Source organism: Archocentrus centrarchus, chromosome 22 (assembly GCF_007364275.1).
Source record: "Archocentrus centrarchus isolate MPI-CPG fArcCen1 chromosome 22, fArcCen1, whole genome shotgun sequence".
Taxonomy (NCBI): Eukaryota; Metazoa; Chordata; class Actinopteri; order Cichliformes; family Cichlidae; genus Archocentrus; species Archocentrus centrarchus.
Window position 1 is genome coordinate 17,173,736 of NC_044367.1, and position 27,138 is coordinate 17,200,873.

General features: G+C 42.6%; 1 protein-coding gene across 1 annotated transcript in view; it reads right to left on the minus strand.

The window, feature by feature from the left end:
* Positions 1 to 242: 242 nt before the first annotated feature.
* hs6st1a (heparan sulfate 6-O-sulfotransferase 1a) overlaps positions 243 to 27,138 on the minus strand; it is a 56,149-nt gene continuing 29,253 nt past the window's right edge. The window contains exons 2-4 of the mRNA XM_030718770.1: positions 5,857 to 6,079; positions 3,551 to 3,799; positions 243 to 1,496 (exon numbers count right to left, since the gene is read on the minus strand). Of these exons, the coding sequence (XP_030574630.1) occupies positions 1,176 to 1,496; positions 3,551 to 3,799; positions 5,857 to 6,079 (793 nt within the window). The 3' untranslated portion in view covers positions 243 to 1,175. The remainder of the gene's footprint in view (positions 1,497 to 3,550; positions 3,800 to 5,856; positions 6,080 to 27,138) is intronic.

The following is a 27,138-nucleotide window of genomic DNA, read 5'->3' on the forward strand; positions in this document are numbered from 1 at the left end:
TCACACAGTTCCTGGCAACAACCTGCAGCACACACTCACTCCTCTCCCTCCCTTTGATTTCTTCGCACCTATGTGAGATTCAGCTCTGTAATTGGCTGTCATTCTCTGCAGGACCGAGACCCAAAAAAGGAAGAAAAAAAAAAGGAGAAATAATGAACTTATCAGGCGACAGGAGCTGTGGAAACCTTAACCAGAAAAAAAACAGGCTCCCCACCCCATCCCACCCCTCAAAGAAGCAAGGCTTCAGTAATGGCTATGGTCCATAGTACATCAATCCAATCCATTAGCTTTGACATATAAAACAAATAAAAATAAAGAAATAAAGGAATCACTTTTCTTTAGGCAGCAATGTTGGTCTCAGTGTTATTACAATTGTGCTTTTAAAAAAAAAAAGCATCAACACAGAAGGAAAATACAAATAAAATCATCCTTAAATGAGAATGTCACTATTTCATGGCTAAAGCATGTTCACGGGTGAAATGGCAGATTTTTTTTTTTTTTTTTTTTTTAAAGCAGAAAGCTTTTATTACACAACTGAGGCCAACTTTTCTTTCTGTCTTTCTGGGGCAGTCTCTGATGTACTCCCACCATTTTCTTTGTTCGGCCCAGCTATCAGCACACTTTCATAGCTCTCCCAGTTCCTTTGAAATAGGAGAATCCAGGAAGTAGACTGGTCCATTTTTTTTTTTTTTTTTTTTGCAAGGATTAGCGGGAATTCACAGACTTAAATTCATTTTCTCATGCCCCGTATGAGGCCATAGAGACGGAGAGGAATACAGGAGGAGGAGCGGAGGCGAGGGAGCTGGTTGGGTTACTCAGCTGTCAGCGACTTTTAAAAATATCTCCTCTTCTCAGTCAGTAATGATGATGGGAGAGAGAAAGAAATGCACAGGGGAGGCAAGGGCAAGCAGGCGCTAATAACAACTGGGCAAACCTCAATAATGTGAGCTGATGCAATCGACCAAGCTCAGGTTTCCATAGCAACCCACTTAGATTCTGATTCCCGCAGCCCAACTCTGGTAAAGTCTGTTTTTTTATTTTATTTTATTTTTTCAGTCAGTTGGGTCTTTGAAGCAGGCGTCGCTTTCTGTGAGTGTAAGTGTGTGTGTGTGTGTGTGTGTGTGTTTGCATTTCACATTACATATGCATGTCTGTTGTTTGTTCTCATTCTTCTGCTACCAGCGGTTGATGATCTGGTTCATATAGTCCTCAGTGGGGAGCCTGCTTCCCGCCTCCTCCGTTCTGCCTCCCTCCTCACCCTCCTCCCGCCCCTCCCTCTCCCCGTCTCCATCCTCCAGTGTTGACACCAAGCTCTGCTGGCTGCGGGAGGGCCACAGGCTGACGCCCAGGCCCTGGTGGTTCTGCTGCATGTGGTTCTTAACGCGCTGCAGCCGCCTCTCCTGCTGTCTGGTGTACTGGTAGCGCTGCTGGAACAGGTCCTTGGCGTAGTCGTACAGCTCCATGTCCAGCTCGTTAAGCTCCTCGATACGTTGGACCTATTGACGAGAGAGCAGAAGAAATGTTTGTTTTCTTTAGCTGGGTCAGATAGAGAAGAGCTTGGAACAGAAAGGAAACGGGGAAAACAGTTCCAACAGCTCCCGGATCTTGTTTTGGGATGCACTGATTTCTAATCAGTATTGTTTCGATCCAATCCATCAGACTAAACTTTTACATGCTATAGACTTTTGGAGTTGACCCCTCGCTCTAGTTTGAGGAGCCTGAAAGGGTCAGTCATGGTGGAACCTTCGGGAGCATGATGCCCCGACTGCCTCCCGTTCCACTTTGTGCTCTGCATCAAGGACAGCCCGGCTGTTTGCTGACAGTGCAAAAAAAACCACACTGTGTTCCCTTATCAGGCATGTAGATGTAGGAGAGGGCAAAAAGAAAACTCTGTGGAGGGATAAAGGTCAGAACACAATGACCATACTTGAGATACGTGTTCATCTCTCTTTTGGTTTCTTTTAAACTTAAAGAGAAAGAGTGATGCATCACAACTAAGAAAAACGTATGGAGCTATGTTTGTCCAGCTGAATGCATTACCACCAGTTTAGCCATGGTATAGACTGGTACTGGCATCTGGTATTCCTTTCATCTTGCTCTGTCTTTAAGAAGCAGTTGGGAGTTTATTTCAGGGCCTACATTTGTTTATCAGCTTCTGTCCACTCCTAGCCCAAACACAGATTCTAGGGAAATAGGGAGATTTATGTGATTAATGACCCATCAGCACTGCTCAGGATTACAAACTCAGGCCATAAAGTTCCCAAAACATTCAAAGCACTACTCCTGGAGCTAGACACCGGAAACTAAATGCAGTCTCCATTTCCTCCATGCGATGCTGAGAAAGTTTCAAAGCTCCAATTGTGAAAATATCCTATGGTGGCATTTGATCAAATGCTTTATAGTTCTTCTGCAGAGAGAAGAAACTGAAAGAGAATACATTGCCCGTGTGGAGACAACAGAAACATGTCGTTTGGTTGCGCCATGCAGCTGGCTTTGTAATCTGCTGTGTGTGAATTCAACATGGGAGAGGGGAGAATGTGTTTAATTAAGAGAATCCCTTTGAAATCTGTGATAGAGTGCTGGATATCATTTGCGAGCCATGTGTGGGATAACAGGGGGGAAGCGACATGATGTGTCGATGTTAGAAAATTAGGAGGTGTTTGATCAGCAGCATGGGGGGCAGCAAAAAAAAGCCAGGGAGACAGCGCACGCTATCTGAGAACAGGCGTCAAATTATTTAGAAACCAGTTTCAATCAAAAATGACTCACTGAGATCTTGAAGGCATGCGGGTAAGAGTGGGCTTTCAGGAGCTTTAGAGGAGAGTCGAAAGTAAACAGTCGTCTCTGAACCTGCTGATGTAACTATTTAAACTCTTTAAAAAAAAAGAAAAGACAAGAAAAAAAGCACACAGTGGCTTTACAAAAATTGAAACCTATTTAAACAAAGTGTAACACACAAACGCCACACAACCCAACACGACTCCAAACTGTCACAATGTGATATTTCCTCCTTTTCGCGATAATAACCAGTGGGTCCACCTTTCCACAGCATCTGTCAGACGCGCATATTTTATTTTCTCTCCTCCAAACTGGGTTTGATGTATAAATCACCAGTCTGCTGTGTATTGGAGGATTTTTTTTTTGCTGAGAACTAAGCTTAAAGAACTCCCACACAAGTGTGAAGAACATGTTTAAAGCTGCTGTTTTTTTCAACTGCGACAGTCATCCCAACTCATTTCACAGCAATATAAGACCGCAGCGCTTTCTCTTGCTGTCTGCCTTTTTGCTATTTTTTTTTCCTTTCTTCATCCCATTTCTCAGGTTATTTTACTTTTCATAAATATATTCTTTTTTTCTTAAGGTCCTATTAATAACAATAACTGTGAAATAATTCCCATTCCAGTGTAGGGAAGTATAAAGCAACTTAAAATAGAAATAAACAACTGAAATTGTAATTATAGTACAACATGCTTTAAAATGAAGCACAATGTCAGCATAGGATCTAAACTAGAACTATGTCTACCACAGGTGAGCCAGATGTTGCACTGACCGTAGCGTTGTCCAGGTCCACGCCCGCAGCCCGCGTGCTGTTGTACTGCATGAAAGGCCTGATGAAGCGCAACCTGAAGGTTCGCTCAAAGAGGAACTGGGTTTTTCTCTGGTACTCTGTCAAGCCAAAGAAGGCCATGTCTCGCAGGTTCTTCTTGGCAGACTCCAGGAGAAGCTGGGCCCTCTTCTTCTCTGGAACTGTGGACATGTTGTAGCAGCCCACCAGACTCAGGTCCGCCAACATACGAACCTAAAGACGGGAGAAAAGGAAGTGAAGGAGGCTGCGCAAGTCCGTGGAGTTTCTGAGAGGTGTCAGTCACTCGCTGTATGTGAAACAGAATTTGCGTAGGTGGGACTAATATCACTTTTCACTAGTAATGTCCAGCCTTGATCCTGAAGTCTTTCATTTTGCCAATAAATCATATGTTATCCAGCTATATTTAACATGTCAGTATCAGTAACAACTTTTCCCTTGAAAATTCAAGTAGCAAGAGTATTTCAGATCCAAGCGAATTTTGTTCCAAAGTGAGAGATCATTTAATTACCGAGAGTATTCAGGGGCTGTTAAAGTACAGTAAACAAAGAGGGACTGGACATAGATTTGGATTCACTGCATGTGCCACAGACTGCTGGTCTATCAGGATGCCTCGTGTGTGTGTGTGTGTGTGTGTGTGCGCGTGTGTGTGTCACATTTATAAGTCATAGGACCCTGAGTAATAACACCCCGAGGCTCCGATGAGATAAGCTGGCCAACACGTTGAGGTGGGAGACTGAGATAGCATGAGAAAAGGAGGTGTGAATTTGAGGTGTTTATGACCAGAAGGCAAACTTCTGACTGTGTACTAGTAAATGTGTGTGTGTGTATTCTCACATGTGGAGTTCCTCTTACATGTGTTCTGTGGACTTTTCAAATGTAAGAAATCAAATAAAAACTCCTGCTCCTTTAACTTTAACTAAGTCACATTTTTAAGGCCTAATCAGTTTTTTTTTTTGTAAAGATGAATCCCCTGTGTTGGTATTTTCTGTATCTGTGCAGTAATGATTATGGTTAACAAAACACTCAGACAGGAGTGAAGTCAGGGCTGGTGAAGAGATGCAAATGAGCTGGATAGCTGGTGAATGTGTGAAATTAGTTGCTCTTCGTGGGCGTGCAGGAAAACAGATCATTTTTGCAAACAATTTTAAAAATCTGTAATTATCTGAATTTCTAAAACCACACTGGTTTTTGGTCAACGGACTGTTTGGCAACCCCACAAAATCTCTCAAAGCTTGGAGCCTGACATATTTATCAGCGGACTGACATTATCAGCCAGTATGAGCTATTTATTGATCTACTGGTATCGTCATTTATAACAGCTGATAAATGAAAATTAAATAAGTGAAGAAGAGAGGAACACCCTTCAACCGTGTTGCGAGTGTTAATACTGCACAGTTTGTCCAGCAAAGGGCACTCTGCAACATCCCTGTTGGCAACAACCAGCTGGCCCAAGCAGATTTGGACAGACTGTAAACATGTAAATAAATAACTACACATAACAAATGTTTGGGCCCATATATTGACGTATAGGATTTTAAAAAATCACTAAATATCGGTATCAGCCTCAAAAGTCCTATATCGTTCGAGCTCTATTTAAAATGCACACTTTTAATTTATTATATCGTTTATTTTTAAAAGGAACAGCACACAATCGAAAGTCATTACACCAAGGACAGCTAGTCTCTAATTTGCATCTGGTATCCCCGGACAGGTAGATTAAAAAAAACCCCCAGCACACCACCACAAACGATAACTCTACACAAGACAGCGGAGTACATAAAAGTCCATCACTATTAAATTATGAATTAAATCAATAGATACACAGGAATCATTTGTGGTGACACTTTTGTGCTGACTGTAGACAAAGTTTGAGGCTGGTTTTAAACACTACAAAGCTTCCTGATTCCCTGATGTTTGTGGCTATAGATTTTTGCTTCTTCACTACTTCAAATAAAAGCAAAAACGGCCTTTCTAAACTGTAGTACCCGATCACTGGTCGCTATCAATGCCAGGACAGGCCAGACATTGACTTGGAGGAGACAAAGCAAGATTATGAATAGTTTTAAACATCAGAAATTTATTATAGTGAAATAAGAAGCTATTAAAATTTTCATCTAGCACTATGAGAATTTGTTCATATATCTTTTTGTGTGTTATACAGTAAGATAAATGGGGGAAAATCGCACTATGGATAGAAACCTTTCCAGTGACAAGTGGTGCCTGATGTTCTTAAAATTATTGAGATTAAACTCAACGTTTTCCCTCTGTACCTGTCTGTTATTGGCCAGGTTGTAGGGACATTCCATGAACTGCTGCAGGGTGCACCCCGACCAATCAGACCCCTCGTAGCAGGAGGGCAACTCCTCAGGTGTTGGGGTTCGTCCATCGCACATGTGCAAGGAGGTTTTCCACGTGGCGCCCCGCTGCACGTGCCTCCACTCGCTGAGGTAGCGAGACACAGGGTCCCTCAGCAGAGTGATGTAGTAGAACTTTCTATTTGAGGACAAGGGTGGGGAAAAGGGAGGAGAGAAGGAAGCAGATGTTACCTTAGAGATTACCTCAGTTGTACAGAACATTTCAAATATTGTAGGCTCAGTCATGGTGAAGACAAAAACCCTTAATGTTAGGCATTTAAGAGACATCGCACACCTCATGTAATGTTGTTTTAAAAGTGCAAAGTAAATTTTACTGCCCAAGCATTCCAACAAGAACACTAAATCAACATGCAGTTCTTTAGTTGACCATATGGTGGCACTGTGTGCAATGGTTTCCCGAAGCAGTTCATTCTGCATGCTCCTAACTCAGGGCTTCACACTGAGCTTGTCATATTTAGTACCACATTATTTGCATTTACTAGAAGCTGCTCTGTGCTGCACAAAAGAAATCTGGGTGGAAAACTGGATGCCAAACTGCAAATGAGCACGGGAGGAGGAGGAAGTGGGAGAGAGAGTTGATTTGTAAGGCAGAGGGATCAGGTCAGTGTTGGGGCCATGCTGAGCAGGAAAGGAAACTGCTGGCACAAGCACATCTCACTGTGCAGCACACAATCTCCACGCTTGCAAACATCCTTCTGTCTCAGTCTCCGACGCACCAGCAATGGCAAACATCCTTTCCCCTTCCTTCACACTTGCACCAAGTCTCTCTGAGAGATGACTCATCCCGCATCTTAGATTTGGATGGAACCATTTCTGTGGTGTGTGTGTGTGTGTGTGTGTGTGTGTGTGTGTGTGTGTGTGTGTGTGTGTGTGTGTGTGTGTGTGTGTGTGTAATGTAATGGTGCATAGCACAGTTCAACATCTCTCTAGAGGGGACACTCCCACCAGAGTGGAGACCTTTCTAGGCTTTCACACTCCAGCTAATTACTGCAGTATAATCAATCAACACATCCTCATTAACCAAACACACACATATAATCCACGTGTGCATGCTTATGTGTGACTATGTGCCTGCAATGTGGCTTAGAGCGGCGGTATTGGTTTGTCTGGGCAGCAGACGCACGTCAACTGTCAAAAACACACACACACACACACACACACACACACACACACACACCACACACACACACACACACACACACACACACACACACACACACGTTGCCCTCTCCCCCTGGGCCTGCATCACATCAGAGGAATGTTTGCAGAGGGAATTTTGTGTGCTGACAGAACTCCACGAAATCTCCTGGTTCACACAAGCCGCCTCTCATATACACACAGAGTTTCTGCTTTCATCGCTAAATCTTAGGCTTCACACTACAAAGCTCGCCTGGCGAGAGAAGCGGGACCGCTGGGTGGACACAAAGCCCCAAGTGTCACACAAACAGTAGCAGTGTCTGGCTATTAAAAAGTGGCAACACCCCCTAAAATCCAGCAGCAGTAGCAGTAGTGGCAGGAGGGAGATCCGGGACAACAAAACAAATAAACCCTAAATCTAGCGACAGCTGAGAGATAGGAACATCATTAAAAAAATAATATAAAACAAACAAAAACACCCTAAATCCAGCAGTGGGGAGGCAATCCAGGACAGCAAAGCAAACTTCATCTGGGAGATCCTGCACAACAAAAACAGCCACACCCTGATTGTAGCTGCAGCACAGAGACATCCCTGCAAATGAAACAAATCAAGTAGCGGCAAGGGGGATCATGGACAATGAAACGCCTAAACCCTCAATCCAATGGCAGCTGGAAGATCCCAGGCAACAAACTAAACAGACCCTCAATCCCTGGGACAGCGGGTGGCGAGGTGGGGGGATCACAGTCACAGAAACAAGAATCTAAACTCTAAATCCCATCAACCTAACCTAAATCTTATCCCCCCCATCTAATCAAAAACAGAAGAGAGGCACAGTCAAACTGGAGCCTGCAGGAGACCGAGTACATTATAGAGATTCCCTCGATGACATTATCAGGATTCTAACACTCCCCAGAGTGCTGTTGTGTGTGTGTGTGTGTGTGTGTGTGTGTTCTCTGAGTAAGAATAGCGCCTATTAAATCAGTGATGACATTTTCCCCCTCTTGGCTTCCATTCCACTGAAAAAACATGGTACTGTTTGGCCCTCGCTACAGAGACGGGAAGGGAGAACGAGGGAAAGGGTGAAAAAAGAGCGGGAGGGAAAAAGAAAAGGGGAAACTAGAGAGAGAGAGAGAGAGGAGGAGAGAGAGTTAGGAGGGGGCGGAAGAGAATTTCAATTAGTTTTCTAATACTGTGAAAGCAGTGAGGGCCCCAAGCCCAAGTGATTTATCAAAGTTATGGCTCCTGCTATAATGAAGGCTCAGGCATATTACCAGGCAAAATAAATAAATAACATGCACGCAAACACACACACACACACACACACACACACACCACACACACACCACACCAACACACACACACAAATAAATGATCTTAAAACGGCATGCCGGCCTGTCGTGTCTGCTGGGTCAGGCAGACTGCGAAACCGGTGCCGTGGAGACTTTCTCGCCTTAAAACCTAATGATGTCTGGCCGTGTACTCGGATCCCAAGGTAATGATGGTTCAACCCCACACCACACACACACACACTTTTACTCACCAGCTAAGCCACTCCCCTTCACATGCTTTTTGTCCTGGCTCTGAAGCGGCAGAACCCCCACCCCCCCACCCTTACTCCTACCCCACAGGTGACATGGCTTGTAGTTGAAGCATATGCGCACTTGTCAAATCAGCTTCAAAGGTAATATGAACGGCACAATCTCTCACCAGCGAGATTAAAGCTCATCATACTCTGGCTGAGCACAGCCATGGATTTGCAGTCATGACACTGCAGCTTGAAGGTCCCTCCTGCAGCCTGGATTTGTGTGCACCCCCCCCCCCCCCCCCCCCCCCCCCCCCCACCACCACCACCACCCCCACCACCACCCAGCACCACCACCACCACCAACCACCACAAAATTCCCCATAAGCCTTTTGTTACCTGCAAAACCATTCAAAATTACATTTATGAAATCTGTCGACTAATCAGTGAACACTTTATCATCTTATCGATTTGTCCTATCAGATTGGTGGTGTGTGGAGTGCTTGGGGGGTGAGGTGATGAAGCTATTGTCTGGACCACTGTGAGGCTTCAGCTGAGCAAGGACATTTTTGTCTTTTACCTCTTTCACTTTATCCCTTTTTATTTTGTCCCGATCCATATAACTGAATTCAAAATTGAGGCTATAAGCTCATTATAAAGCTCACTGGCTGTCTGGCTGACAAAAACAAAGACAGCATGAAGAACAAAGCAAGCACACCATGCAATAATTCCAGTAGTTTTCCATTTTGAGAAATTTTGCCCCTCCTTTTCTCCCAATCTCTTGTGCACATCTGCATTTGTTCATGTGCTGTAGATAAATGAGAATAACAAGTTTATTACTATTTTAAACTTTTCCCAAACTACAACAATGTCAAGAAAAATAAATATGAAAATATTGGTATGGACGACTGAATAAACATAAGCAGCTTCAACAAACAAAAAAGGGCCAGGATCATCCCTCTAATAGCAACACGGTCCGGAGTCTACAGTGGAAGCAAGTGTGACAACAACTGAGGTTAGTGAGCGTTATCAAGAGGAAACACACAGTGCCCAGGCCTGTTATGGTCCCTCAGAGCCCGGAAAAAAAATAAGCCTGTTTCCTGAGGGTCTCAAATCATCACTTCTATAACTTCCATCTCCTCGCTTTAACCTCTATTTCCTTCTGTCTAAATCTTTCCCTTCCTCTGGGTGGTCTTATTTAGCCTATCCAATCTAGGAAGTTTCTTTCTTTCTTTTCTTTTTTTTTGTTAAAATCTTCAAACTTTTGGAATAATGTACTGAATGTGTGACAATCAAATCTTTCTGCACCACTTTAGTTTTAGTTAGTAAAATGTTAGAAAGCAAGACAGTCATTAATTAGGGTAAGATCTTCAATTTCACATTGCTCTGTATACCAATTTTTCATGAAGGTTTTATTCCCATTAAAGTCTTTATATGAATCAACAAAGAAATACAAGAGGAGCTGCTTCAGTACACAAGAGACACAAAGTTCTTTTTCCCCCTCAAGAACGTGAAAAGGTTAAGACGACTTGTTTAAATGTAAAGCTCTGTGCGTGTTTGCATGCGTAAATCACACTCATCCAGCCGTATAAACCCAATGATGCCAGCAGCACCCAGAGAAGCCATAATTTATTAATAATCTGTGGATGGCTGGTGAAACCAGATCCACTCAAGAATGCACTTTTCCCACCTCTAAAAATGGAATCGTGCGCAAAGCCACCGCCAAGAGAATCAAACTGACCGCTGCGCTTTATTGCCTACGCCACTGGCATCAATAAAGCTTTTCCTTTTGGTTAATTTGTCTTCAAAATCAGAAAAACAATGTATGAAATAACAGGCACAAAGCTTGTTGGCACTGACGCGGAATATCGTTAAACTGACGGTCAATAATGCAAAGATTTGAAATTCCAGCCATACACCTTCTTTCATGAAGATGATGAAGAAAGGGGAAAAGATGGGGATAATGTATGTAACACTGAACCTCATTTTGGATAAAACAAGCACATCTAATCACTTATTTCCATCCTCTGTTACACAAAGTGGTGTAAGCGAAAGCTCCTCAGTTTGATCCTGGGAGAAGACACAAATCCCTCTGGGGTTGTGTCAAGAAGGGCATCTGGTGTAAAAATGTGCCAAATCAAACATGCAGAGCTACCCATTGTAGCAACCCAACACAGCCAAAAAGTAGCTTTCATATCAATATAATATAAATAAAACACAACAATATGAGTCTGGTTACGAGCTAAACTTAAATGTTGTGTATTATAAATCAGCACCTCGAACCTCCTCACCTTTTGCAGTATTATGTTAAATATACGCAAGCTTCTAAGCACAGTTTCAGCTTTGCTCCTTTTTCTTTTAGGTTTCTTTGCTTGAACACAACAAATGAAAACCAAGATTTGACGGGATCCACAGCAAAAAAATGAAGAATCAGAATGAAAGTCTAACCACACACGCAAGGCAATTCTGGATGTGTGTGGGTTAACTTTCAGTAACTGGGATAGGAACTGACGTATGGAATGCAATTGCTGCACATTCAGATGACATCAACCACGTCAGTGAGCGAAAGCAGGGATCAACATGTCGGGACTTGACTCTCAGCAGACTACCACCGAGGACTTCTTGCTCCCTCTTTCAATGCACGTCATCATTTGGATGAACACACACACTCAAACACAGGCCTAAAATAATTAATCGTCAGGCTGGACACATGTTGACCTTATTCATAAATCAACAAACAGTCCGATCTGTTTGGGAGCTGGCAGGCTTCAAGCTCTAGACAAAGAGACCTGAGTAAAATGTGCGTTTTACATCTTTGTCCCTCTAAAAGGTGACCTCTCGAGGCTACACTTCACCCATTGGCCTCCCTCCTACTCCTGTATTCCCGTTCCCAGCTCAACATCTGTCATTTCATCCCATGTTCCCCAAGTGTCTCTGGCCAATAATGACGCACTGAGACAGACAGAAATAGACCCTCCGGTTCAGACAAGCTCTCCAGGCGTCGTCTTATTCTTCTGGCTGCCATGGCTCACTCTTCCCCCCTGTACCGCTTTCTTTGCTAGTTGATCAATAACAGCCTCGGGACTCAGACAGGCTGCCTTGGTAATTTGGACTTTAAACACAGAAGACGTATAAGAGACGGAGTGAAAAGAAAACAGAGTGTAAGAGAAAAGGGGAGTAACAGGAGAAAGCGGTGACAGTGTTGGGGTGAGGGGGCGCAGAGGGGGCATGGTGGAATGAAGCAGACTTCCAAGAGTGTGTGTGTGTGGTTAAATATTAAGGACATTAACGGAAATTCTTTGTTCTCTCAACTGCAAGAGAGGAAATTTATGGTTTCTGAATATTTTCCATTTAAGCAATCCATATTTTCTATATATCAAAACATCCTGACTTAGATTTGCGGACTTTTGGATGCAACTGGATATGTGCTGATGTGGTAAGGAAAATGTGACTGGGCTAAGTTGGCCGAGGCTAGTGTTCAGAGTTACATATTTATATCAAATAATGACAAGACCTGCAACTGCAATCATTATTTGGTTTATGATCTTTCTAAATGGTGACAAATCAGTTGTCCAGAGCCATATGTAACATCCACTAACTGCTTGTTTTGTCCAGCTAAATGTCCAAAACCCAAAGAGACTTCAATTACAGTAAGATTACACAGATGATCTATTACAGAATTTGTTGCCATTTCATTTAAAGAGACAATATCTCTTTAAATGAAAACGCAGTCCCACCGTGATTAAAAGTAGTAAGAAGTGAAAAAAAAGGTTGAAATGACAGTTGATGGTTTTCATGTAGACTTTTACAAGCAGGTTTTGTGTAATCAGTCAGACAAAAACCAGAAAACTAGATTTTTTTTTCTTTATTTTTCATTCTGGGAAAATCACATGATCACACTGATGATTAATATTACCATTCAGCTTCAGTCAGCTACATACACAGACACAGGATTACTGCCACCATTAAGATACAAAATTAAATAGTTGATTAACTGATGAGGACAGGTGAGAGGAAATTAATTAGCAATATTAATGATCTAATTACGCGTTTATTAAATTGATATATTGAACATTGGTTGGTTCTAGCTTATTGAAAGTGGGGACTTGCCTCTTCTCTTTATTTCCTTGATTTCTGGACTTTGACCTATGAAACATTCAAGCATTAAAAAAAAGGCACCTAATTCAAGGGAAGAGGCAGTTTTGTGTCTACATATAAACACACCACTTAGCAAACAAGAAAAAAAAACATTTTAAATTATATCTTTAGGCACTTTGTTACAAACAGCCTGTCACAAAAACACATGATTTGTTCGCATTTCTTTAGTTGAATCTATGAAAAATGTCAAAGATAACACAGTTTGACAGGCATAAAATAGTATTTTTACACCAACAAAGTGATTGTCAAAGAGCTATTAGCTGAAAACTTAGAAAATTGCGCATTGGTGTGTCGCGTGTCCTTAAAAACTAGGAGGACATTGGACAAGTGGAAGGACAACAGAAAAAGTGGTGGGCCTAAAACAAATATCTATCAGAGGAACTGTATCTGAAAGTCATGTCCCTAAGAAAAAGGAAAAAAAAATCCATCAAAGACCTGACACAAGACCTGAGAGATCCATCTGGCCTTTCAGCTGATCCATCTACTGTTCACTGAAGCCTCATCAGCAGTGGTCTCAGTGGAAGGGCAGCTGTCAAGAAGCCATTCTTAAGGAAGGGAAACAGGGCGAACAGCCTGAGGTATGCCACGTTACACAAGAACTGGAATGAAACTCAGCGGCAACAGGTCTGATGGAGTGATGAATCTAAATGAGACGTTTTTGTTCAAACCGTCATAAAAATGTACGGAGGAGGTCAGGAGGGAGGTGAGTGTCTGCAGCCATCTGTAAAACACAGTGGAGGCACTGTCATAGTTCGGGGCTGTATTTCAGCCAGTAACTGATTATGAACGCACAAAAATGCCGCCAGGTTTTGATCCACGATGCAATACCATCTGCCAATGCAGTTCAAGCACACCTGGATAGAAAAATACTCAATAGAACACCATCAGTCATGGATCGGCCTGTCCAGAGCCTGGACATCATTATTGAAACAGTGTGGGATCATCTGGACAGAACAGAACAAAAGGCGGACAACATCCATCCTTCAAGAAGCCTGGAGAACTATTCCTGAAGACTACTTAAAGAAATTACAAGAATGCTGCCTCAGAGAGTTCACACCGTGTTGAAGAATAAAGGTGCCCACACCAAATATTGACATTCAAACTTGTTAGACTTGTACAAACTCTGTTTTTGCCTTATATACAGTATTTCCATGTGTGTTTGCACATGTTTCAATAGATTGCTTCACCTATTTCCCATTTTCCCAGCAAATATAAAGAAATGAGGGGTGGCTCGAAACGTTTGCACAGTTCTGTATACAGTCTACATAACTAACAAAATAATGATTACTGTAGTTATCTTATCCAGGCTACAGATGACTCAAGAGAGTAAAACCAATCCTGTTATGTTTACAGTTTGCTAGCATCACCCCAAAAATGAGTCTTATTATGATGTACAGTAACATTTTTGAATCCTCTTTCCACTGGGGCAATAAATTTGGATCCAAGACTGAGAATGCTTCTGAGCCCCTGCAGTCATTAACAAAGCATTCAGGCAAGCTCTTCTCTGCAAGCAAGGTATTCTTTACAAAAAAAAAATGCAAGTTGGCAATCCACGTGGGAGTTGCTGTGCGACCATAACTAAAGGAGTGTGTGAAACCTTGGCTTATGCCATGAGTGCAAAATAACTCATGGCTCGCTGCATTTCAGCACAAAAAAATAAATAAATAAATGCATCCTTTTCGTGATTACAAGACAAAGACGAGCAGCAAACAAGGAGAAGAATGCCTCAGACGGAACCGTAGCCCACGGCTCACGGAGCTGCTCGTTACAGTTCAGGAATGGACAAAAACAAAGAGAGGGCAGGAGAAAAAGAGAGACAGGGGAGGGAATCCCCTGAGTGCAAAGCTATGTTCAGCAGGAATGTACGGCCGCCTGTTCGCTCATGTAACTTGACTGGCAACAGCCCAGAGAACTGTCTGACAGATGCAGAGAGAGGAGGAGGAGGAGGGGAGAAAGTAAGACGAATTTGGTGAGAGGGAGATGGGTGGAGGACAAGCAAAGTTGCACAAGTAATCACAGATCATTTTTCATGTTTTTGCAATTTAATGTTATGCGCACATGATAGCATAGGCAGATATGGCGATGTGAGATATATCGGCAGCAGATATACAATCCTTAAATGTCAGCGTTTTCCTCAACATTTGGAGTGGAAATGATGATTAATTGATTATTCGGCCAACCACACAAACTAACCTGCAGCTAGTTTGACAGTTGACGAATGGCTTTATTGTCGACAAGCTGAGATTGTCTGATGTTTATCAAAGTAAAGTTGCCAACCACTTTTATGTCTGTGATAAAATTCTGCGGTCTGGCTTACGCACTCATAATCTGATAATAACCTCATTTTCATTCCAGCATGTAATGCTCATCATTATGTGACCAAAACAGCAGTTAAATGTTGAGATACAGAGTGGATTGGCCCAACTTAAGAAAAGGAAAATCTTCCCTCAAAATCTTGATTTATCTTTGGGTTTTAAGGCAGATGGTGACAAATAACTGCAGAATCTGTACTAAGTTTGCCTCTGGGCTGCAGCTGCGTCCCAAAGTAATAAAGAAGTGATTATTAACTGAATTGGGTGCAAAAAGGACCACATTGAGAGTATAAAGATTGTGAGTGTGGAATAAAGCACTCTAAGCAAGTTTAAGAAATAGTGCACTAAAATAAAGTGGAAATGCATGCTAAGCTGCAAAAAAAAAAAAAACCCACAAAAAATCCAATAAAACAATCTGCTGTAGTCTCCCAAAGCCGAGACAAATAATCGTTGTTATAAGTGTGAGCACAGTAGTAATAAAAATTCGGTAATCAGAGTCCTATTTCATAATCATGCAGCCATTTCCTCTGCTAACTGCAGAGGAAATGTGAACCAGGAAATGAGACAAGTGGAGGTGGAGCTTCACACTGTTTAAGGTAACACAAATCAAACTGATGCAAACACACACATGCACGTCCACACCAGGATAATTCCCCTCCACCCAGCATCATGTTCATTTGCCTCCTGATACTGAGGTCAAAGCAATGGCTTTGCTGACGCGCTGACATATGGACAAGCTGCACTCAACACAACCTCACCCACTCCCACCGCACACGCTCGCACACACCTGCAAGTTGTGACATAATCCTCGCCATATGCGGTGATGTTAGATTATTGATATGTCCCAACAGTTCACTTACTGTGATGAAGAGAGGGGAAGAGTGAGTGGAGAAGACGAGAAGAAGAAGGAGGAGACGGGGTGCAGAGTTTGGGGGCAATTAAAAGGCTGGATAACGAGGCTAATGAGTAGACAGGTGGCCCCATTACAGCAGCAGCCACACACACTCATTAACACGCTCACACACACACACACACACACACACACACACACACAAAACCTCCCCTCTGGCTGGGATTAGTGTGCGCACGGTGTGTGTGTGTGTGTGTGTGTGAGAGAGAGAGAGAGAGACCCCCCCTGTTTCTCTGTTAATCAGTCGTTGCATACGAGACTGCAGGCAACAGGGTGTTTCTGTGCGCATGCATTGTGTTTGTGTGTGTGCGTGACTGGAGGCGAGAGTGTGAAATTGGAGTGATAAGGCAGTTAACATTCAAACCTCCCCACCTGCCTTGTGCAACCCTTTCTACGCACAGACACACCAGCACTCTTTCCTTCTCTGCTCCTGCGCTACATCTGTATATGCACGCGTGTGTGGAAAAAAGTAGGCATTCAGTTGTGTGAATAAACAGGATAATGAGATATTGCTGAGCCAGTATGAGCGGTGGATAGTATACGCTTGTGTGTTCGTTACTGAGAGACAAAAAGGCAGGAGGCAAAAGTGAGACTGGGATTTTTTTTCTTTCGTTTGAAGAAAATATCCTTTCAAGGTGGTGTCAAGCGTTTGCCCGGGAAAGATAAAAAAAAAAAAAAAAGGTAGGCTGATGCGGGTGTAATTACGCAGACACAGATAGGCAGGGTGATGCTTCACGATTATCCAGAGAGTTCAGCATACATGCAGCACAAAGCAAACACAAACCCCCCCCCCCCCCCCAAAAAAACCAAACAAAAAACAAAAAACAAAAAAAAAAAAACCCCAGCAGAGTCACATGAGGATAAATTTCTGTATCCTTGTAAAAGTAAAAGTGAGAAAAGCAGAAAAAAAAAAAATTCCCTCTGCAGGTTAAAAAAAACATTCACGGGCAGTAAGACAAAGAGTTCAGTTAGAACGAAATCAGGGATGGAAAGAAATAAGTCAGGAAAAAGAGGTAGTGTAGAGGTAAAGACAAGGTGGAGCTGTTTTTTTTTTGTGGGGGGGGCAGGGAGACTTCGAGGAGCCAAAGGCTAGAAGAGCCTGGTGAATTTGGAATATATGCCTGCACGTCAGTGGAGCTTGCACTGGTAGTGGTTGTTATTATTTTTCACTGAAAAGGGGGAGATGGGAGATGTGGGGGCAGTCAGTCAGTCTGTCAGTGAGTCAGCCAGGCCTGGAGACAAGCCTGAGGCTGGATTTACGCGGTCCGGCCGGAACCGCAACCTCACCCCGGGGAATAGGACAGGGACAATTGGTTCTTTAAGAATGGAGAGAAAAGTGTGAAGGGAGAAGGAGGAGGGGTGAATATGAGTGATGCATGTATGTGTGTGTGTGTGTGTGTGTGTGTGTGTGTGGTTAAGGGGTCCTCTAAGCCCAATTAAGCCTGACTGCATGTCGGAGGGCTGTGCCAAACATGCCCCACCTGTTTAGAGAGGGCCAAGGGGCTAATGAGCAGTGCCTGGAGGGAGGGAATGGCATGAACAAGGCGTGGAGGAAAATGGTAAAGAAAATTCCAGGGAATTAAAGAATAAAGGTGGCATTCCCTAGTTTTCTCCCCATACACTCTCTCATTATGCAGCCACAACTTGGAGACACAATGCCAGAAGGATTTCACAGCTAAAATTACCCTTGTTATCATTTGCAATCATACAATACAGGCTATATATATGTGACAGGGCAAGTCCAAACACATAGACACACACCCAAACACACACACACACACCGCATCCAATCAGTCAGGAAAAAACAAGCACTCAAAGAAATTAAAATCAGAAATGGTTGGAGAGGAAGGAGAACAGGAAAATGGGGGCATAATGAAACAATAAGAACCAAATATTGTGCAACAGGAGCAACAACAGATTTCTACAGAGTGTCTGTGTTGTGTGTGTCTGTGTAAGTGTAAGTGTGGGTGAGTTTTGGGTGAAAGAAGCCCATTGTGTCTGGTACCATAACTCAAGCTCACAGCTCCAGCTTTGTCTCGAATGAGCTATGAGGCTACGGCATCCTTCCTCCTTTCCTTTCCTTCCTCCTCATCTTCAATCTCTACAACACGGATCAATCTATTCTTGAAAGAGTAATTTGACATTTTGGGATATGAGTTAAATGAGAAGCTGATGCACAGTTATGGCTAACAGCCTGGTAGCTTAGTAAAAAGCCTTTAAAAAAAAACAAAAAAAAAACAAGCAAGTCCTCCCTTGTCTGAAAGTCCTTACATCTGCCTACAAGCTTGCTAATCAACATGTCAGGTCTGGTTCGCTTAAGTGGTATAAACATTACTTGAAATAACCCTACAATAACCCTACTGCACTAACTGCATTATAATCTGTCACAAATCCTCCATCAGTCTCTGAAAGCTAAACAGGAGAAACGGTCTAAGAATACTTAAGCAAACAATCGTGAAACTGCCATTTGTGGCGTTCACATTTTTTGTAACACTATTTGGTGTTGATTAAACAAAAGCAATTTAAGTTTGAGCTTTAGAGAGACTAATAGGTGAATTTATTTTACGTGACCAGAGGTGCTTCTGACTTCTGAGTTTAGTCTTATTTTTCATGTACATTGTATATAGTGTTATTATTATTCATGTACATTGTATATAGTGTTATTATTATTATTAGTAGTATTAAGGTTAATATTGTTTGTTGATTTTATATATATTCTTTTCTTAATAGTGTGAATTATTATATCTTTATTTATATTTATAATAAACTGCGGCTGCTGTTACACCCAAATATTCCCCTCTGTGGGACAATAAAGGCTGTTTCTTCTCTTCTTCTTCTTCTTCTTCTATTAGATTCAGGCTGGATGTCACTACTGATATGGACTGGGATAATGTGTTACGCAAGAAAGGATGCACACCAGTTGATGGAAATGAAAATTATCAATCTACAGAGGGCTGAATTCAAAGACACCCAGAAAATCAAACAAAAAAAAATGATGCTACTCCATCCATCCATCCATCCATCCATCCACTTCCTCTTGGGAGGAACCCAGGAGCCACTGCATCAGTGTAGGGTCTGGACCCTACACTCTGATTTCATCCCAACACCTTTATTCTGCCATTAAAGGATATGGGACAAAATTGATGTATGTAATGTGGTTATAGGCAAAGCATTAAAGTTATTAAGTTATTTCATAAAGTTCATTTGTAGTTCTAAACATATTTAGGGTGTTTTTTTCTTCACTTTTTGTCTCCCAAAGATGTTATTCCTCTCTCCTACAGCCTCGATTTGCAAACTACATGCAAATGACCAATCATGCAAATTAGGTGATGACATCATATAGCAACTTTATTTTTAGCAGCGGAAAATTTCCCTATTTTTAAATACAAAACTTGACAGGTATGCTAAGAGTTCAAGAAGAATAAAATTGGTTTATGCCAAATATTGACTTTCAAGCTTGTTAGAATTGTACAAATCTATACTTCCCATTTTCCTAGCAAAATATAAAGAAGTGAAAGGTTGCTCAGGATTTTTGCAGAGTACAGAGTAGTTGTTTTTTTTTTTTTTTTGCTAGCAGAAAGAATTGACAAGGACGCACCTTCATGAACTCCCAAATCCCTCAAGTGCTATTAACCGTTTTCTCCTCTGGTGTGGGTGGCACTTAATTGCACTAGTTCTCTATTGTTCAGACATGATAGAAGTTTTCTCGAGCAACTTGAAACAAGACAGCGAGTAAAGCTTTCACGACATCAATTTATTCCTTTAATTATCCACTGACCAACAGCTTTAAATACACACTTACACATTCAAGTGACCAGAGCATTGAGGAGATTTTAAGTGCTTATTTGATTCTTCACACAAGACCATGCAAACACACACACACACACGCACGCATGCACGCACACACCAGGCACACACAGGCACAGGCACACACACACACACACACACACACACACCACACCACACACACACACACACACACACACACACACACACACACACACACACACAAAATCAACTGGCAGCTGCTATCACTGAGATTAGGCCAGTGTGACACATGATTTAGGCTACATCTGCGACAAAGAGAAAGAGAGTAGAATAAACAAATGCAGAGCAACATGCAGCTAACGTACACCAAGCAGCAAATTGTTCCTGGCTAGTGGAGAGGAAAAAAAACAAGTGAAAAAAAGAAAAGAAAAAAAAGAGGAAGAGGAAAAGCAGCGAAGCCAGGCACCATCTGTTGGGTGCATACTGACTGTGCATTCAGAGATTCGAAAGGCTGTTAATTCTGCACAAAATCCAACACAGAGGGCAGCTGAAAAGACCTGGAAATGCTGTTATGAAGTAACCTTTAAACAGGAATTAGAACACGCAAAAGAAGATAAGATGTAAGACTGGAGAGGGATGAAAGTCCATGCCCTTTTGATGTCTCGGTCTTCGGTTAAAAGGAAGAAAGGGATTAAATAAAAAAAAAAAAAAAAACAGATGTTGTATTTGCATTTGATGCAAGCAGGCTTTTAGTAAAGGAACCTGGCCTTGGTCATAGCTAAAATTGAATTAGATCTCCATTTAGCCTGCCACAAAACAGCTCTGCTCTGCCAGCGCCCATGTTCTCTTCTGCTCTCAGCTCTGTCTCCCCTTTTTCTCTCATCTCTCTCTTCTTCTATCCGTCTTATACCATTACGAATGACACCGAAAATAATTGAAAAGCCTGCTCCATCTTTCACAAAACTTCAAACCTGCTTTGGAGCATGGGAAAAGGAAGGCAGAGAGATAGAAGAGAGGCTGAAAAGAAAATGTGAAGTGGAGAGGGGAGTTATTTTTTGGGGGGGGGGGTTGAGCTGCTCATTGATATGACAGTTTGATTTTCTGGCTCTGCTGTGAAGCAGCTTAAGAGGCATCCCTCTATTATAAGGCCCGTGACATCTAGCCTCTTTAGCTCTTCAGCCTTCACCTGCATATGTGTGTATGTGATTGTAAGCTGTGCATGTGTGGGTCTAAGTACATGTGTTTTTCAGTATGTGCGTGTGTGTCTGTCCCAGTCAGACGCTCCCTGAGTTTCCAATCTCGGATCACATGCAGGGAATGTGGAGTTGGAGCAGCTGCCATCTGGCAACACTCCTCGCCAACAACTGGGATAGAAACTTACCAAGCATCAACACCCCGACATTCAACACAGCAGAGGACAGGGTACATGCAGGGTGTGCGTGTGTGTGTGTGTGTTTCAGCTTCAATAACTGTTCGTGTTGTCAGGAACTATTAGGCATTCAGCTGAGGACCCTACCCAGAATAATTTAGTCAGAATTCAAAAGCAGGACAATTGTAAATGTTGGTATTTGGAAACTTTTTCCATTAAAAAAAAAATCCTGTGCTAAATTAATTGAAGCCTGGCAGCCTGTTTTGGTATCAACAGCGCCTTTCAGAATTTGTGCCACCTGGTTGGATTTGGCAAAAAAATATATTCATTTACTTTATAGAACTAAAGCAACATAAGGCTGCTGTTCTCCCAGCACAAATCAACCACATGCTTTGGGATTTTCTTCCAACGGAAGATGAACGACATGGAAAAAACAACAAGTGAAAGACTGACGGAAAAAAATATATATCACAGCTGACGGGTTTATTCTATCCTCCAAAATGAAAGTAAACAAAGGCCAAGGGTCAAAGCGAGAGTGCTCCCTTAAGTGAGGCAAGAAAAATGAAAATAGAGTGAACAAATATCCCCTTTAATGGTCATGTAACGGGCTAGTCCTCATATAGAAATGAAAGAAAAAAATCAGCTGAACAGAGATGGGTTCTGCTGTAAAGGGTGTAACGTGTTTGTCTTATGCAATGGAAGTAAAAACCATTAAAAAACATTCAGCCTCGTGTGCAGAAACAAAAAGCAAAGAAAGAAAACAGTTGTTTGCAGTCTCTCATGAGCAGCATGCTGAAATCAGCAAAAGGAAATCCTGATTGTCTCAAATCACACTCTTTAACTGCACAAGGGGTCAATATATTAACCGAAACAGCTACAGTTCACCAAGTTCATTCTACCTGTTTGCCATAATATAATTTTAACTTTACTATATACTGAAATGATAAATCCTCTTTGGGGGGCTGGTGCCAGGAAAGGCATCCGGCATAAACTTTGCCAAATCAAAAACATGCGGGGCTATTTATTTTTATTTTTTGTGAATACGGGAGCAGCCGAAAGCAGCTTCTACTGAACAGACTAGTGTGGACTTTCCCAACTCATCTGATCAAAAAATAAACAAACAAACAAACAAAAACAACCTGTAACTGCCAGTGATCCCAACACATGAACTACTGAGGACTAATGCCGGGCCCCATGTCCTGAGAAAAATGCCAGCAATTCAAATTCCTATGTGATATCATTTTCTGCTTTGATGAGAAGAGAAGGCTTCACATCCAGCTTGATCTGCTCACAGAAGCCCGTAAAACTGTAGCTGGATGCAGGTATGTAGATGCCAGACATATGTGATCACAACCCGTGAACACAAGCATCAGAATATCATAATATAGACAAGTTAGCCCGTCCTGTTTCACATAATATACAGTGGTTCATTGTTCAGCTGCTATAAACAAAGTGCTGTTCACACTTAGCTTCTTTGCAATCCTTTTAACAAAATAGAGCCACTCTGTTAGTTTGCTTGACATGGTGCCACTTAGTTTGGAGCCAACTCAGAGTAAGCATTAAATAAGTTAGAGCCAGCTCCATTAGGTTGGGTGAACTAAAGTTACCAAAACACCGGGGTGCTTTCAAAAAGCTGTCGATTGTAGTGCTTTTCACCTTATAAAAGTAACACCAGTGACTAATAAATATTGAGTTGGATTAGTGCATATTAACCAACCAATCAATCAGCTAACCTTGAGACTACAATTATGAGGGTCCTTTTTTTTTTTTTAAACAGTTCTTGCAGCAGTTCTTTTTTATGTTGTAATAACATCAGACTCATCGAGGTACCTAATAAAATTAAGGACAGCAAAAAGAAGTCGCAAGCATTTAGTTAGTCAGATCAATGTGGGGAAAAAAAAATGCTGCAGACTGCATAGTACAATGGGTTGGGCATTTATTCATAACAGCTAAGTCCTGTGTTTTGGAGCGGATATTAGTCAATGGAATGTCTACATAACAGTAATAGTATCAGTGTGTGAAAGTGTGTGTGAAATGTGCGGGCAGCACATCCTACCCTCACCAATATGAACAATGCAAGATTCTGTCTTGTTGGAAAGATATTAAAGACTGTGTGGGCGGAGGCTGATATGTAATTAACTTCATGTGCCCAGCCAGAAGAAACATGTACAGACGAGCACACGAGCACACATAAAGGGGAGAATCAGGGTGAATCCAAGAGAATCCCAAACAAATCTTGGATCAGATGCTGTGGTAGTAGTAGTGGTGGTGGTGGTGATGGCGGTGGGGCACAACAAGGAGAAATAAGAGGCTTGGCTTGGTGCTGGGGTCCTGATTCTATATTTATGTGCTGGTTACAAGAGAGTATATTAAAACTCACAAGAGACCATGTGCCAAGGGAACAATATACTATGCAAATAAAGCTCCTCCATATGGTGAGTCAACTGAGCACTAAACACACACGTCTGCACTGAAGAGCCAAGTGCTTTCTCTCATTTTCATGCTAAATCTGCAAAGCCTTGTAACAGCCATCTCTGCTCAGTCTGCGATGATAAAAAAAAAAGGAAAAGAAACAAGAGGAACACAGAACGAGAGGAGAGGACAAGAGATGATAGGGAGGGAAGGAGCAGACGCTCAATAGAGAAAATAGGAAAAACTAGCCAATCTTGTCTTCTGCTGCGCCTGATTAGCATTCAGTAGGAACTGGAGGAAACAGTTAGCAGTCTGGCCCTTATCAGAGTCTGCCTGCATACCTCCCACACTGGGTCACCACGCTGAAAGCTCACCATGTCTTTTTCCCGTGTCTTCCCGCTGCCTATTATCTGTTAATCCACCCACATTGGTTCATCCCAGAGTAACAGGAAACATTAGCAACTGCTGAAAAAAGACTGACCTCAAGGCACACAGGGAAAACTAATCACTCCAAAAGCCCGCCGGACAAGTATGTTCGTCTAGCCTACACTGTGTCGTCTCACCTAACAGCGAGGCTGATCTTCCTACACAATGCTTTGGACAGTGATCCCGAGCTTGCACAACCTATCCCCGGGAGAGTGGTGACGGGACAGGGGGGATAAGAAAGAAATAGGAGGGATTGGAGGAATAAAAAATAGACTTCTGTAGAGGTCAGACACGGTTCGGTGTACCAGCGAGATGCTGCTATAGCAGAGGGATTCTACCAGCCCTGTACTTTATTTTGTAGCATTTAACCTCCCGTGTACAACCAGCAGCTGGCAGGAGCGTCAAACTCACAAACATAAATCCTTGTAAAAAGTAAATAAAACCATCTGTAAAGGTTGGAGGTAAGTGAGCTCCACAGCTGGGGGTTAAATTATCCCTTAAACTTTCCCCTTTCCGCTGGAATGTGTCTGTGGAAGTGTTTGATGCACGTGTGTTGAGAGAAAAAGGTAAGCAGTGATGGAATGATGATCCCGTGATTTCCCCTGAGGCCACATCTGCCTCCGCTAAGCAGGCCGCCCCTAAAAAGCCCCATCCGACATTCCTGGAGCATTCCGCTAGCATTCATCACCCGCTCCAAGACCTCTTCTCAAAGGCCCCCACACGCCCCTGCTGTGTGTAACTCTCTCCCTCCACTTCCACTAAGTTCCCTGAAGCTGGCTCCAGAAATGTCCAGAATGTCTGCTGTGAGATTTGCCAGAGCCAAAGCACGATCCCTCCCTCCCTCCTGCAAGCACCGGGGTCATTGTTCATCCCTGTCTGCTCATTTCTTATCCATCGCTCACTCCATCTCTTTTCTCTACCTCTGCAGGGATTTGCGGCTCTCTAATAGAGGCATCTACCATGTCCCACTAACTGCTGGAACAGCTGGAGCCGGGATGCATGTGGAGAGCTGCCCATAATGTGTGTGTCTGTGTGCATGTGTGTGCGGTGGGGTGTGTGTGAGATCGGGCGTGCACAGGCGAACATCTGTGCTGAGAGGAGCAATGGGAAATGATGTTGCAAGCTCCAAGCCTGGAATATCTGTCACATTCTGACATATCAACGCGCCCGACTGCATGCACACACAAGCACACACGGCTGAGGATCGCACCGCTCACGCCTACACCCGCCGAACGCTGCAGCGGCTGTTTTTTTTTTAACTTTTTTATCAGGTATCATAAATCACCCATCTTCTAATTGTCGCAGACTTCCTTGTTCTCTGACAATCTGCTCCTTGACAACCAGCCCATATAACTGACAAACGGTACCCTGGACTTTCGTCGTCCAGGGTAACCGGGACGTTTATCACAGGCCTCCATCCCTCCTGGAAGGGATTCTGCTTGGCAAACCACTGAAAGTTTGATAAGGTGAAGGTGGGCATGAAGCTCCATATTTAGCCACTGCTGTCAGGCTCTGATTTAGCACCGCAGGTAATTGCACAGAGTCACAACGAAGCAGGCGGGAAGCAAGTTAGGGGTGTGGGCTAAGAAGGGAAGGGAAGGGGTGGTGGTGCTGGTGGTGGGGGGGTGTTGAGGGTAGGCTAAATTATGCTGAATAGCACTGCAGTGATATCCCCATTGCTGTTGAAACAATGCATCGCCGCCAACTACTTTTCATTGAGACAGCAGCATTAAGCAAGAATAATGGATCCTTGCAGGAACCTCAGCTCGATAGTTGGAGAAACAAAGCTCTCATTGTAATCTCAGGCTCTCTCCCTCCTCTTGTGCATTCATCCCAGTGTTAATCCTTTTCACATTACTCTGACTCTACTGTAGGCCATTAGATGAAGAGAATTACAATTCTACTGTAGGTTTCTAATCCCCCCCCCCTTTCTATTCTCCTCCTATGTTCAATCAGCTCTTGGCAGTAGTATAAAGAAAATAAAGAAGATCTGTAGAGAAGTTAAAGACACATACATCACAGGCATTCACAGATGTTCACAAGAAACAAACTCTTGCAGCTGTATCTTATATCAAACAGTACCACATCACAGCGTGCACTATTATTTTGAAGTCTGACACATTGACATTTGCAGGAATGCGAACATTTTAGGTTAAGGAAACAGCTACTGAAAAAAAAGCAACCTCAAGGTGCATTTTCTCTTTGAGGAAAAAAAATAAAAATGTAGGTGAAATCTGAAACCGGCACTTTTAAACCAGCACAGACAAACTCCTCAAAAGTAAAGAAAAATCAGCACCTATCCAATGACAACTGGGACGACTGTCTGCTTATGACTTCCTTGTGATACGGGTAAAATAAAATCTAATTTCATTTTTTTTCATCCAAATGAGCAAATCCGTTCCATGCTGCATAGAATATAGAGCAGCAGTTCAAAAATACATTGAGTAATATGGGTAAAAATGTGGAATCTTTGGATGTTTTGAGACAATTTCAAGCATTTTTTTTTTTTTATAAACTGCTAAAAAACTCCAGTTTCATCAACTGCTGCCAACTTTTAGGGTGTTCACGACTACTCACAGCTAAGAGAACTTCTAATATATTACCAAGAAGTACAGATGGTAGTAATGACTGTGACTTTATTTCATGTAAGATTTAATAGAGACACTACAAAGTTAAGGCTCCATTTGCACAGTCATTGTCAAGGCGGAATAAATATCAAACTAAGGCTTAAAAACGCAACAAAAACAAATCTTTCTAATCAATTCCAAAAACAAGCTGCGCCACTGCAAACTATTCTTTGAAACTCACATCACATTATCGCTCACACAGCGTCGAGTATTCGCGTTCGGAGAAAATCTCAGAGTGATGGAATTGATTCACCCTGGAAACGCCACACGTGAGAGAACGAAGTATGTTTGGCGGACAGCCTGACCACAGGGGTAAAAAGAAGTGACTGCAGGCACAAAACTGCAGGATGCCATTGACAACAGATCCATATCCATCAGACTAGAACTAGCCTGTGGTGGAAAAGGGCCAGCTGGAAAAAAAAAATAGATGGGTGACTGTGATGTAAAGCACCCTTTTAGACTCCAAATGGCTTTGGTGGTGATTATTGTAATAGATCACAAAGGAGTTCCATCACCTACAGAATTAGAAGCCTCA